Here is a 12,500-nt window from a genome sequence, read left to right on the forward strand (position 1 = left end):
GCGTAACATTTGCCAATATAGTATGAAACGTACAATAATTATGTGCATGTGTGCGTGTGTGTGTAAATACATATATATATATGCGTGTGTGTGTGTGTGTATATATATACATATATATATATATATATGTGTGTGTGTGTGTGTGTGTGTGTGTGTGTGTGTGTGTGTATGTATATATGTATGTACGTATGTAGATAGATAGATAGATAGATAGATAGATAGATAGATAGATAGATAGATTTGATAGATAAATAGATAGATACGTACATATACATACATACAAGCATATATGTATATATATGAATGCATCTATAAATACATATATATTCATATATATATATATATATATATATATATATATATATATATATATATATATGCATCCTTTCCCGAGCGTCCAGTAACACAATATCTGTATCACTTCCTCACGTTTTTTTTTTGTTGTTTTTTTGTCGTTTTTCTTTTTTGAACTTACATATATATATATATATATATATATATATATATATATATATATATATATATATATATATATATATATATATATATATATATATATATACATATATATATATATTCATATATATATATATGCACATACATATACATATATATATGTGCGCTATGTATACACGACCACATACGGGAGTATGTGCATACATATGCATATCTGTATGCGCACAATTAATAATTAGTCCGTTTTATGTATATACGAAATGACCTTTGGACACCTATACTAAGGAAGGTTGTGACCTAGTCACATTTACTCATATTTATCTTTGCATTTATGTTGATATTGCTTTTGGTTTCATTCCATATGTTGACAGACTCCCCTGACCCTTTTTCATGTGCTCTATTTCTCACTATGCATTCTTATCTTTCTGTTCCTCTTACTCTATGTTTAGAAGTATTTATTTACTTAAATATTCACTTCCCTTAGTTTTACCTTGTTGTTTGAATAAATATCCTTCTTATGGTTGGTTGTCAAACTGATTTTACTTCCTTTTCGTTTTACTCTTCCTGTTGCTTTTCTTGTCTCTTCTTTTTTCCCTCACTCAATATTCTCTACTTTAGATTTTCTCTCTGTCCCTTTCTCTTGTTTCTTAGAACACCCCTTTACCTCTCTCTGCCAACTGATTTCTTTCTACTTCCCTCTCAAAATACTTATAAGATACCAACTCTAGACTTCAGTTCTCAGTAATGTAGGGCATTAAAGTCCTCCCTCATGATCTGTTGCGGTTACGCATCTAATAGTGCTTCGAGCATCCAATGCGAGATTCTAAAAACCACAATGGTGAAATGCACATAGAAGCAGCCATTTTGTGTCTAATTGTAATTTCTCATAGATATACACACATAAAATGCATACATGTAAACATATATATATATATGTACAAACGCATTATTTCAACATCAACTTTGTTAACCAGCTTAACGTGGGAATTTTTGCCTGGATATCGCCTTTATATGCTTTCAGTTTTTTCCTTCTATCTTTTCCATCCTACGCATTATTCCGAAGAACGACTATATCCGAAACGTCATAATTAATATTCATATATATATTCCCCGGACCTGCTTTCGGATATTCGTTGTTCATATATATATATATATATATATATATATATATATATATATATATATATATATATATATATATACTTATATATATGTATGTATGCATATATAAATATATATATGTATATATATATATATATATATATATATGTCACTGGGGCATGAAGATGCTAAGCAGTTGTTGCAACTCAACTCAATATGCTTATGCATTATGGAAAAGCACCAGGGAAATACAGAGTATAGTATCAAAAATGAAATGACAAAAGAACAGAAGTTATATAATTATATTCACTTGCCTTCCTCTGATTCCTTTATCAAAAGCATCGTACTCGTAGCCGAGTGCTCGGGCGACACCTTAAAGCTTCCTTGAAACCATTTAAATGATTCACTTCATTTAAATAGTTCCGAGGTAGATTTCAGATGTCACAAGTCCACTCACCTATGAGCGCCAAGCTTCCTATAGCAGAGACAATTTACAGTTTAGAAAAACATCTTACGTAACTCCTATGCCTATAAATTACGTAACTCATATTCCTTTGTCACACACATGGTGCGCTCACCATAATTTGGATTCTTTCTCAGAGTGTACCATCTATCAATTTCAGTAAAATAAATCTGTAGATATTCGGAAAGGGAACGAACTTTGGTTAAGTCACTTCTAGTATTGGCATATTAATAATTATGAAGGAAAACGGAAAGATTGAGAATTGCTTCAGGTGTCAGGAATATGAATATATTATATAAAATAAATACAGTGCAGGAAGAAGAAGACAAAGAAGTAGTAGTAGTAGTAGTAGTAGTAGTAGTAGTAGTAGTAGTAGTAGTAGTAGTAGTAGTAGTAGTAGTAGTACCACCAGCACAACTTGCCATATCACAAAGCAAATGAAGGACGAAATTTCGTTTGCGATAACATTAAAACAGTTTTAGTGAGTGCTTGAGTTCACAGTTTGTATACTTCTAAAACAATATTTAATTACATACATATTGTTTCAGACATGTATGTACCTGAACAAGCATGTATGTATGTATGCATCTGCGCATGCATGCATACACATGTGTGTGTGCGCGCGTGTATGTGTCCGTGTGTGCGTGTACGTATCTATATATATACACATACACACACACATTATGTTCATTTGCTGGTAGTGATCAGCAACAATTTATTTCAGTTATGTTTTTTGTTGTATATACCTGCATATTTATACATATATATTCATACATATATATACATATATATATATATATATATATATATATATATATATATATATATATATATATATATATATATATATATATATATATATATATATATATATATATATATATATATATATATATATATATATATATATATATATATATATATTCAAGTATTCATATATATACATATATATAAACACAAATATGTATATATATATATATACAGACATACACTCACATGCACTCACATCTATATACATATGTGTGTATATATATACATACACATGCGCACAGTAGGCTGAAGGATCTTTAGCAGCAGCTCATGTTGCTTTGTCAAAGTATTATTTATATTCATTTTATATTAAACAACTCTGAATCGCCCTTTTCTATGACTAGCTTTTGACAGAGAATATCACATCTATCTATCTCTCTATATGTGTGTGTGTGTGTTTGTGTGTGGTCTGTACATATATATATATATATATATATACATATATATATATATATATATATATATATATATATATATATATATATATATATATATATATATATATATATATATATATATATATATGCATGTATATGGGTGTGTGTATGCATTTTCCATGTGTTCCTTTATATTTATATATGTAGATAAATTTAGAGATGTATACATACATATACATATATGCACACATGCATACACACACACACATATATATATATATATATATATATATATATATATATATATATATATATGATAACATTTTTAGAAATTTTTATTGACAGTGACCTAGTGTGTAGAAAAATTTGTCAATAGATTATAACCAATGCAATACATTTTAAACAATACAAATTATTTATAAATATAGATAGAACAGATTGTCTTCAACCTGTTGGTATATTTACCAAAATCATGATTTCCAAAAACAGAACATTGTACTTTGCAAGCTTTCAAGATGGGTATCATCTGTTCCCCTTGTGTGAAAACACTCACTGTAAAATATAAAGAAAACTAGGTTATAATTTGAGATGTTTTAAGCATATATTTGACAATATTTTTAAAGTTCTAAAAAATAGTTCTATTTGTATTCGAATTTTGGATTTTCACTGCCCTGTGGTTTTACAAACACAGTTATTCTAACAGCGAAAGGTGTTTTTATTTTAGTCACTGCACAGAGCTATAGGCACAAAGAGCTTCTAAGCACAAACTTCAATAAAGAAATCTGACAGCCATTTCTCCCTGAATAATTTCTCGGCGATCCTAAGGCATGCAAATAACTTATTTAAACCACGGTAAATGTTTGTTTCGTGTATCAATTTCTCTGTTATATGAGCCTACTAATACAGATGTTATATAAGTATTAATACATTTAATGTAGAGAGCATTAATAATGCTCACTACAATTTTGTATAATGCAAAAAAAAAAATATATATATTATTCAAGTGACAAATATTGTTTTTATTTTTCCTGGAAGTATAAGAGAAAATGCCGATGTTTTGATATTATTTTTTACCTCTTCATCGAAACGTAATCTTTAGTATACATGCCGAAATAGTGATGAAAGCCCTACTAAGTAAGTGTACAAGAAGACACATACACGTTGATGGGAGAATATAATTGTTTAGAAAATAAATAATTTACACATGCCAATGTGTAGTTTATTTTTTCGGGCATATGAAATCTCTAAATTATTTATTGTCTAATGCATAGTGAGCTAGATAGTGGTATGAACGATGAACAATGGACGAATGAGCGAATGCATTTCAAATTGTTCTCAGTAGCAAGCGTACTTTGTCAATAAGTGAGTACTAATTGACTTACAACAATATTTAATGAACAAGAACACTTATATTTCATAGACTTTCACAGAGATGTAGCAAGTTTCAAGTATGCTGTATTTTTAATGAGTGATATTTCTCTATATTATGGTTGTTTTTATTGTAGGTGATTGCTAGTTTAAAACAAATTGTGTGTAAACCATTTTGGCCATTGGGTAACTTTAATGCGATTCACTCAACTAGAAGTAGTGGAACCTCATATATTGTTCAATGATAACTCGGTACCTTAATGCACCGATTTCTACAGCAGCAAAACAAGAGACGTGATATCTTCCGCTCTTTCTTCAAGTTTTGTAAGATCTACAATGGTCATCGGGACCTGCTTTCTTTCTCTAACATGACCATAAATAAGTTTCTTTTTATGTAAGTCTTTCATATTTGATACGAGACTGAATATTCTCTCAAATGGTAGATCTCTTTGATAGAAGCTGTACGCTTCAGCAAGAGCTCGTCTCAAAATATTCCATTTAAATAATTCCTCAAAGTAAAGTTTCTGGTTGAAACTAAATTTTACGTTGATCTGATAGAATGATGTCATCTTATAAGAGTTAAAAACGTATTTTAACAGATGTACTTTCTCAACCATTATTGCGTAAAGTGTATAAGCTTATTAATAGTCTTTCACAAATATCTCAACCTTCTCCATATTAGCATATAAACCCTTTATACACACACGCGCGTGCACGCACACACACACACACATATACACATACAAATATAGATACATATACACATACATATATATGTATGCATGTTTATATATATATATATATATATATATATATATACTAGCAGCTAAGCCCGGTTTACAATTTCAGTATGGTTCACCCCACTAAATTCAGTCAAGGGTCAATTCGCAATGTTATAACCAGTTGACAGAATAAATCGATTAACTAAATAATCTGAATATTTTCATCTGCTTAATTTCATTCATCAGGCATTGGTAGAAGATGCTTCTGTAATGTACTGTGAAGAGGCATTCAACACAGAACCAATAGATTAAGAGAGGAACTTTTTAAACATTGTGGCACATGCATCCTGGTGCTTGAAATGCCATAGTTTATTTTTTTTTATCACATTATCCTATAATGTCTAACCTGATTATCCTAATAAATTTCGGCAATTATTTTGCAGTCTTTTGTTTTGCTCACAAAACGTTCAGTGACCTGATACTGATTTCAACCTTTAAAAAATTTCCCAAGCTTCAGTCAACTCTTTTAGTAGTTCCTATCAGTTAGTTGTGGCCATGTTGGTGCACTACCATCAGCTACTACTGTTTTGGGGGACAATGAGTGAGCTGAAATGGTGTCCATTAAGCGTGTAGAAAAATCAAATCCAACACCACCGATATCTTGGACAATGTAATCTAATTCACAAATAATTAGATAGCATATGATCATGTCTTGCTCAAACAGAATAGATCTGGCGTTAAACAATAGCTGTATATATTTTTGAACATTAATAATGGAAGAAGTTTTCTTGGAAGCCATGTTTCGTTTCAGTCATTGATTATTTTTGCTTATTTATTTGAGTTGCTATCATATTTTGCCTTCCTCTCAAATTTAAGAAAATACTTCACTCATTACAAGTTTTGATTTACTGAGCTCATTTATAAATTTTAATTTTCAGATATCTAAATATTTTCAAAATATTTCAGAAATACATTTTCACTACTTACTCTGTCTCAAAGTGATGTTTATAATATCAAATATCAGCTTACGATAAGAATCTTAGCAAAGTTATTTATTCATGATTTGATTAATGATGTTATTTCTCATCATAAATTTTAAATTGAGGTGAGACACCTCGTTATGTTGGATTTGAGACTATAAACTAAATAAATATTTATACATGGAGTTTAAATTGTCTTGTAAGGCAAACTAACTGATTGGATATATTATGGAAAGAACACTATTACATTTAACAGCTTTAGAAATGAATTACAGAAACTAAATTTTGCGGTGACTATAATTTTGGCATGGCTTTAGCGGAGTTCACATTATTGCAAGCTTTCGAATTAGACATTTCTACCTTTTTTTTCATCAATTATGTAGGCCTGAAAAGGATCATAGACGATGCCTTTGCTTCTGGGAGTAAGCCACAAGAAAAAATTATTATTAAAACGTTAGAGAATGGGTATAGGGAATCGTCCCATTGTGTAATTAGTGACTTGGTCGCTCGTCAAGCAGATTGCTATTCATACCGTCGGATGTGTATCATTTTCCATTTTTTCTATCATTTTACGTGAAACATTTTATCACTTTGTTCATTCATGAAATAAGACTATAGCCGCCACTCTCAAATGAGTATGGCTTAGCAATTGTGCAGCATGTTTTACAAATTGTCGTAGACTCTTTTTGTAGTCGCTAACAAACATAGACACTCTTTTGGCCTTTCTTCAGTTGATCTAACGGAACATCGAGGAAGTGACTACTAGAAAGAGAGAGAGAGAGAGAGAGAGAGAGAGAGAGAGAGAGAGAGAGGGCTTCTACCGTACTCAAGTTATACTCATTTTAGCTGACGAAACTGGAGCATGATATGAATTAACTTGCTCAAGGAAAGGACACGTTGCTTTGTTCAGGAATCAAATCTAGAACTTCATGATGGTGATCTTACTTTCTAATCACTAAGCCACAAACCTTTACACCAAACTAGTTCTTGCACAATTTCATGTGTGTGTGTGTGTGTGTGTGTGTGTGTGTGTGTGTGTGTGTGTGTGTGTGTGTGTGTTTGTGTGTGTGTATGTGTGTAATTATTATTATTATTACTATTATTTTTATTAGTATTATTATCATTCAGTAGTTTTATTTTTATAACGTGCTTTCACTTCACTACCGAGCGCAGCTCTGTGTACCTTGGGTATGTGCTGTGGTTTGCTGTGATGCTCTTATGTTTACTGTATTGAAAGTGTTTTGCGTAGGATGTGTGCAGTGCACAGTAGTGCAATTTTCTGTATGTTATATATATTTGTAAGTCCTGGTGTTTTTGTTATGTATTTGTCTGAATATTTTTTTATTATACCCAAGGCACCTACTATGATAGGAATTGTTTCTGTTTTTAGATTCCTTTTTTTTAGATTTTATTATTATTATTATTATTATGATTATTATCATAGATATATAGATATACATTGCAGACAAATCCCGTAATTTTTCTACAAAAATTCTTACTTACGTAAAGATGGGTTAAATATATCACCGCTAAACAAAACAATTGGGTTGAGGTCTTTACAAGTTTGGACATAGTTTGCGAATCTGGCTGCTCCTCCTTTTGGTTCATCACTCCGGGGTTCAATATTATAAACATCATTGAAATGAATAATCGTCACTTCGTCCGCCATATTTATCAAGTTTTAAAGTCAATTGAGAAGAGACGAGATATACTTCGTATTTGAATTTGGATTGCGAATATCACAAACTTTCTTTAGTACTTTATGAAAACTGAAAAAGAAAAAATATATAAAAAATTAGATATTTAATCATGTTTAAAGATTCGATATTGCTTTAAAAACAATGGATGCATCAGCGAAAGTGTTTCAAATTGCTCTTAGTAGCGAGCGTACAGTGCCAAGTGCTCATAACAATGTTTAATTCACAAATAACAGTTTTATATTTCATATATAGACTTCGGCGAAGATAGCAGGTTCCAGTATGGTAAATTTTTAGTGAGTTATTTTTTGTAATTATTCTCATGCACAAAAGCAGATTTGTAAACATTCAACGAAGAAAGTTTCAAGCATAAGCGCAGTTGCACACGAGAAAACTTACACAAAAAGAGTAGTGTTAAACATTAATTTAAATAAAATAGAAAAACAGTATAAACAGCAGGAACAGCAATAACACCACCACCTACAATAACGATAGCAACATTTCATCTGTAAATGTTATGAGTCAAAAGGCTTTCATCTATATAAACAATCTCAAAGTAAACTACGAGGTATGGGCAACATGTAATAAGAAAGACCATACCTTCTTGTCAGAGAAATTTATCAGAAAGGAACAACAAGGGAGGGATTTCTTTTTTCAAACAATAAGGATAATCTTCAAATGCGGTAGAAAGAAGATTTAAGAAAACCTTGGTCAATGTTTCATAAAATATTTGCACTCTCCACCGCGTCATGGCATATGGAACTGTGTAGCTTATCTTTAGATAAATTGTCACACGGAACGACAAAGCGAGAGGGCTGATGTCTTATACCCCCTTTTAATAGAACGGTGCCTCAATAGACGAGTCACAGTAATACATAACTCACGATGATCCTTGACTTATCGACACAACAGTATAGCCGTAGCTCTATGCAACCGTACAGATATCTTATGAGCGTGAAGGTAATCCACAATAATATGTGGTCGGGTGATACATGAATGGTTTCCAAGTCTTTACGATCGATTACTACAGGGCTACACAGGAGTTGTACCCCATTTGAGGAGTTGTACCTCATTTAAGGAGTAGTAAAGAGCAGTCATACGGGTGTGCAACGCAGAAGCTCTTGTCATGCGCAAAGCTGAAATTCCAGATACTACAATATATGATGGTAAAAAATATTATTTTAGGGCCCACTGAAAAAACAAAACGCGAAAACAAAGAAAGATAGCAAAAATTAGCAGATATAACGATGTAAGAACTACAGCTGACGCCACAGCTGTTAATACTGCTGCTTTTACCGCTTTAATGATCATAGACTCCAATAGTAGTTAGCCCGGAATGAGAAACAAGCAGAAATTCGCGTCGACCTCAGTCTCGTCATATGAGGGTAGATGAAGTAAAACATTGGGGATCCAAGTAAACTTCCCCAGCAGAGAGACTGCCAAAAGTTACCAGCAGCTGTTCCACATCATCGTTGTTTAACGGTGGGAAAAAAATAGGTGAGAAACCGTAGAGATAGTATGGAAAGAATTTTGTTTTCCATTCCGTACGGGTCGATAAATAGTACCAGCATAGGTACTTTACGTTATAATTTTAACCCCTTTACAGCTTTTAAGATTCATTATGCTATGACTTTAATTATACTTCGACGTGGCCTTTTCATCCTTCTGGGAGTGAATAAAATATGGTCCTGGGGTGGTTTAAATTAAGTCCACCCTTCCAATCTCTGCCCTTGTGCTTTATGTTTGATACAATTTTTACTATTATTAATTCAGCTATGAAGAATTATTCGAGCGACGAACAAAACACCTTGCGATATTTTAGTTACGTTACATCAGGTTTTGGTCTAAACACTCTCCGAGGTCGACTTTGCTTTCAAATTTCTGGGGACAATAGAATAACACCTGTCATTAGTTTTATAGATTATACCCCACACCCACCCACCTAAATTTGTATCCAAGTACATAAATTATGGAAGTATATTATTATTATTATTATTATTATTATTATTATTATCATTATTATTATTATTATTATTATTATCATTATTATTATCATTATTATTATTATTGTTGTTGTTGTTGTTATTATTATTATTGTTGTTGTTGTTGTTATTGTTATTATTATTGTTGTTGTTATTATTGTTATTATTATTGTTGTTGTTATTATTGTTGTTGTTGTTATTATTGTTATTATTGTTGTTGTTGTTATTATTATTATTATTATTATTATTATTATTATTATTATTATTATTATTATTATTATTATTATTATTATTATTATTCAGTAGTTTTATTTTTATAACGTGCTTTCACTTCACTACCGAGCGCAGCTCTGTGCGCCTTGGGTATGTGCTGTGGTTTGCAGTGGTGCTCTTATGTTTACTGTATTGAAAGTGTTTTGCGTAGAATGTGTGCAGTACCCAGTAGTGCAATTTTCTGTATGTTATATATATTTGTAAGTCCTGGTATTTTTGTTATGTATTTGTCTGAATATTATTATTATTATTATTATTATTATTATTATTATTATTATTATTATTATTATTATTATTATTATTATTATCATTACTATTATTGTTATTATTATTAATGCAAAAGAAATGGCAAAAATATTGAAACATAATTAGCAATAGCACGCTATTTCAAACAGAGCATATTTAACTTTTAGAAGAAACTTGTATTAGCACCATTTGTATTTGAAAGACTTAACAATATACTTAATGAATTTGTGGTAATATGAAAGCCGGTGTCACTAAAAGATGTGTTTCTAATGAAAAACTAATGGTATCCTGCAAGAAAATTATGGAAGAAATACGAGAGTCATTTCACATTATCCTACTTCACGTGCTTCTAGTATCCAGCGTTTCATTTTAGTTTGTTTTATTCGCTCTAGAAATCATGGTTTGCAATTTAGGCACAGGGCTAACAATTTTGAGGGAAATGGTTAGTCGGTACCATCACCTCAGGACTTGACTGGTACGTTATTTTATTGACCTTGAAAGGATAAAAAGCCCAGTTGACCCCGATAAGATATAAACTCAGCATCTAAAGAGCCGAGACAAGTATCGGGAGGATTTTTTTCTTTTGTCCCGTACTCAAACGATTCTGTCAGTTTGCCTTGTTTCGATCTAGGAATAATGAATTCTAAGATAATTTACTGCACCAGGATAAGGAAAAGGTCCCGTACTGTGACAAACATAGAAAGAGTACTGTCGGAACATGACGGCCGTCCGCTAGCTCCTCAACGACTTTTATATGGTTCACAACGCAGAAACCGAAGCGCAGATCAACTCACGTCTTCTCGAATGCATATGCATTCATAGTCTAGAAGTGTGCCGGTCGTCGAAGAGGGCACCGTATAAAGCCGAGAGCTTTTGTTTTGATTGCGAGATAATCTGGAGGCAAGCAAGACGGTGTTGATCGAGAACTGACTTGTTCTTCGTGTTGCTGGAAATACATTTGACGCTGTCTCAGACTTGTTAGTTGTTTACACCCCTGAGGTAATGAAACAATCGTGAGCTCAGATAACCCGCACCGTTTCGCATCAGATTCCATGTTAAGTTCGGATATGTTACTGAGAACGTCGTTGACTATATCACGACTGGAACGGGTGCAGTCAGAACACGTAATTCAGAGGTTCTCAACGCTTCTTTCTCTAAGGATTTTGTTGGTCCTATTTTACTTTGGGGGAAACCTCATAACTATTCGATGATTAAAAACTCCTGTGAAATACTCTTTACTCTCTTTTACTTGTTTCAGTCATTTGACTGTGGCCATGCTGGAGCACCGCCTTTTAGTCGAGCAAATTGACCCCAGGACTTATTTTGTAAGCCTAGTACTTATTCTATCGGTCTCTTTCGCCGAACCGCTAAGTTACGGGGACGTAAACACACCAGTATCGCTTGTCAAGCGATGTTGGGGGAGACAAATACAGACACACAAACATATACACACACATACATATATATATAGATATATATATATATATATATATATATACGATGGGCTTCTTTCAGTTTCCGTCTACCAAATCTACTCACAAGGCTTTGGTCGACCCGAGGCTATAGTAGAAGACACTTACCCAAGGTGCCACGCAGTGGGACTGAACCCGGAGCCATGTGGTTTGTAAGCAAGCTACTTACCACACAACCACTGCTACGCCTATATGTTTATAATTAAATATTATTAAGAATTATAAAAAATATTGTTAAAATATTTTGTGTATTATTGAAGTATAACCAATTTATTACACAACTTTTAACTACAAAATCTTAAATGGATCTCCAAGGCGCATAAAGACCCTAGTTGAGAACTACTTTCTTCATTAGTGTCGGGAAAATGGTGTGGCAGATGAATTTCTCACTCACAAGAATGGGGACATCATGTTGGTTGAGATCGACTAAATGAAGATAGTATGAAACACTAAATAGCAAAAAGAAGCATCTTGGAAGATTGAGCAACTTTTCATTAGAGAGAGGCTTTGAGGAGAATCAGTCCGGTAAAATCTTTTGGTTGTTCTTGTTTAG

At 32.1% G+C, this 12,500-nt stretch overlaps 1 protein-coding gene across 5 annotated transcripts in view; it reads right to left on the reverse strand.

The window, feature by feature from the left end:
• LOC106874234 (5'-nucleotidase) overlaps nt 1-12,500 on the reverse strand; it is a 380,910-nt gene that overhangs the window by 61,049 nt on the left and 307,361 nt on the right. For all 5 annotated transcript variants that reach the window (XM_089353809.1, XM_089353803.1, XM_089353794.1 and 2 more), the window contains 2 exons: nt 7,781-8,046; nt 3,673-3,759 (listed from right to left, as the gene is read on the reverse strand). In XM_089353809.1, coding sequence (XP_089209935.1) covers nt 3,673-3,759; nt 7,781-7,946 — 253 coding nt within the window. In that variant the 5' untranslated portion in view covers nt 7,947-8,046. The remainder of the gene's footprint in view (nt 1-3,672; nt 3,760-7,780; nt 8,047-12,500) is intronic.

Source organism: Octopus bimaculoides, chromosome 1 (genome assembly GCF_046866305.1).
Source record: "Octopus bimaculoides isolate indiv1 chromosome 1, ASM4686630v1, whole genome shotgun sequence".
In the NCBI taxonomy this organism is placed as follows: Eukaryota; Metazoa; Mollusca; class Cephalopoda; order Octopoda; family Octopodidae; genus Octopus; species Octopus bimaculoides.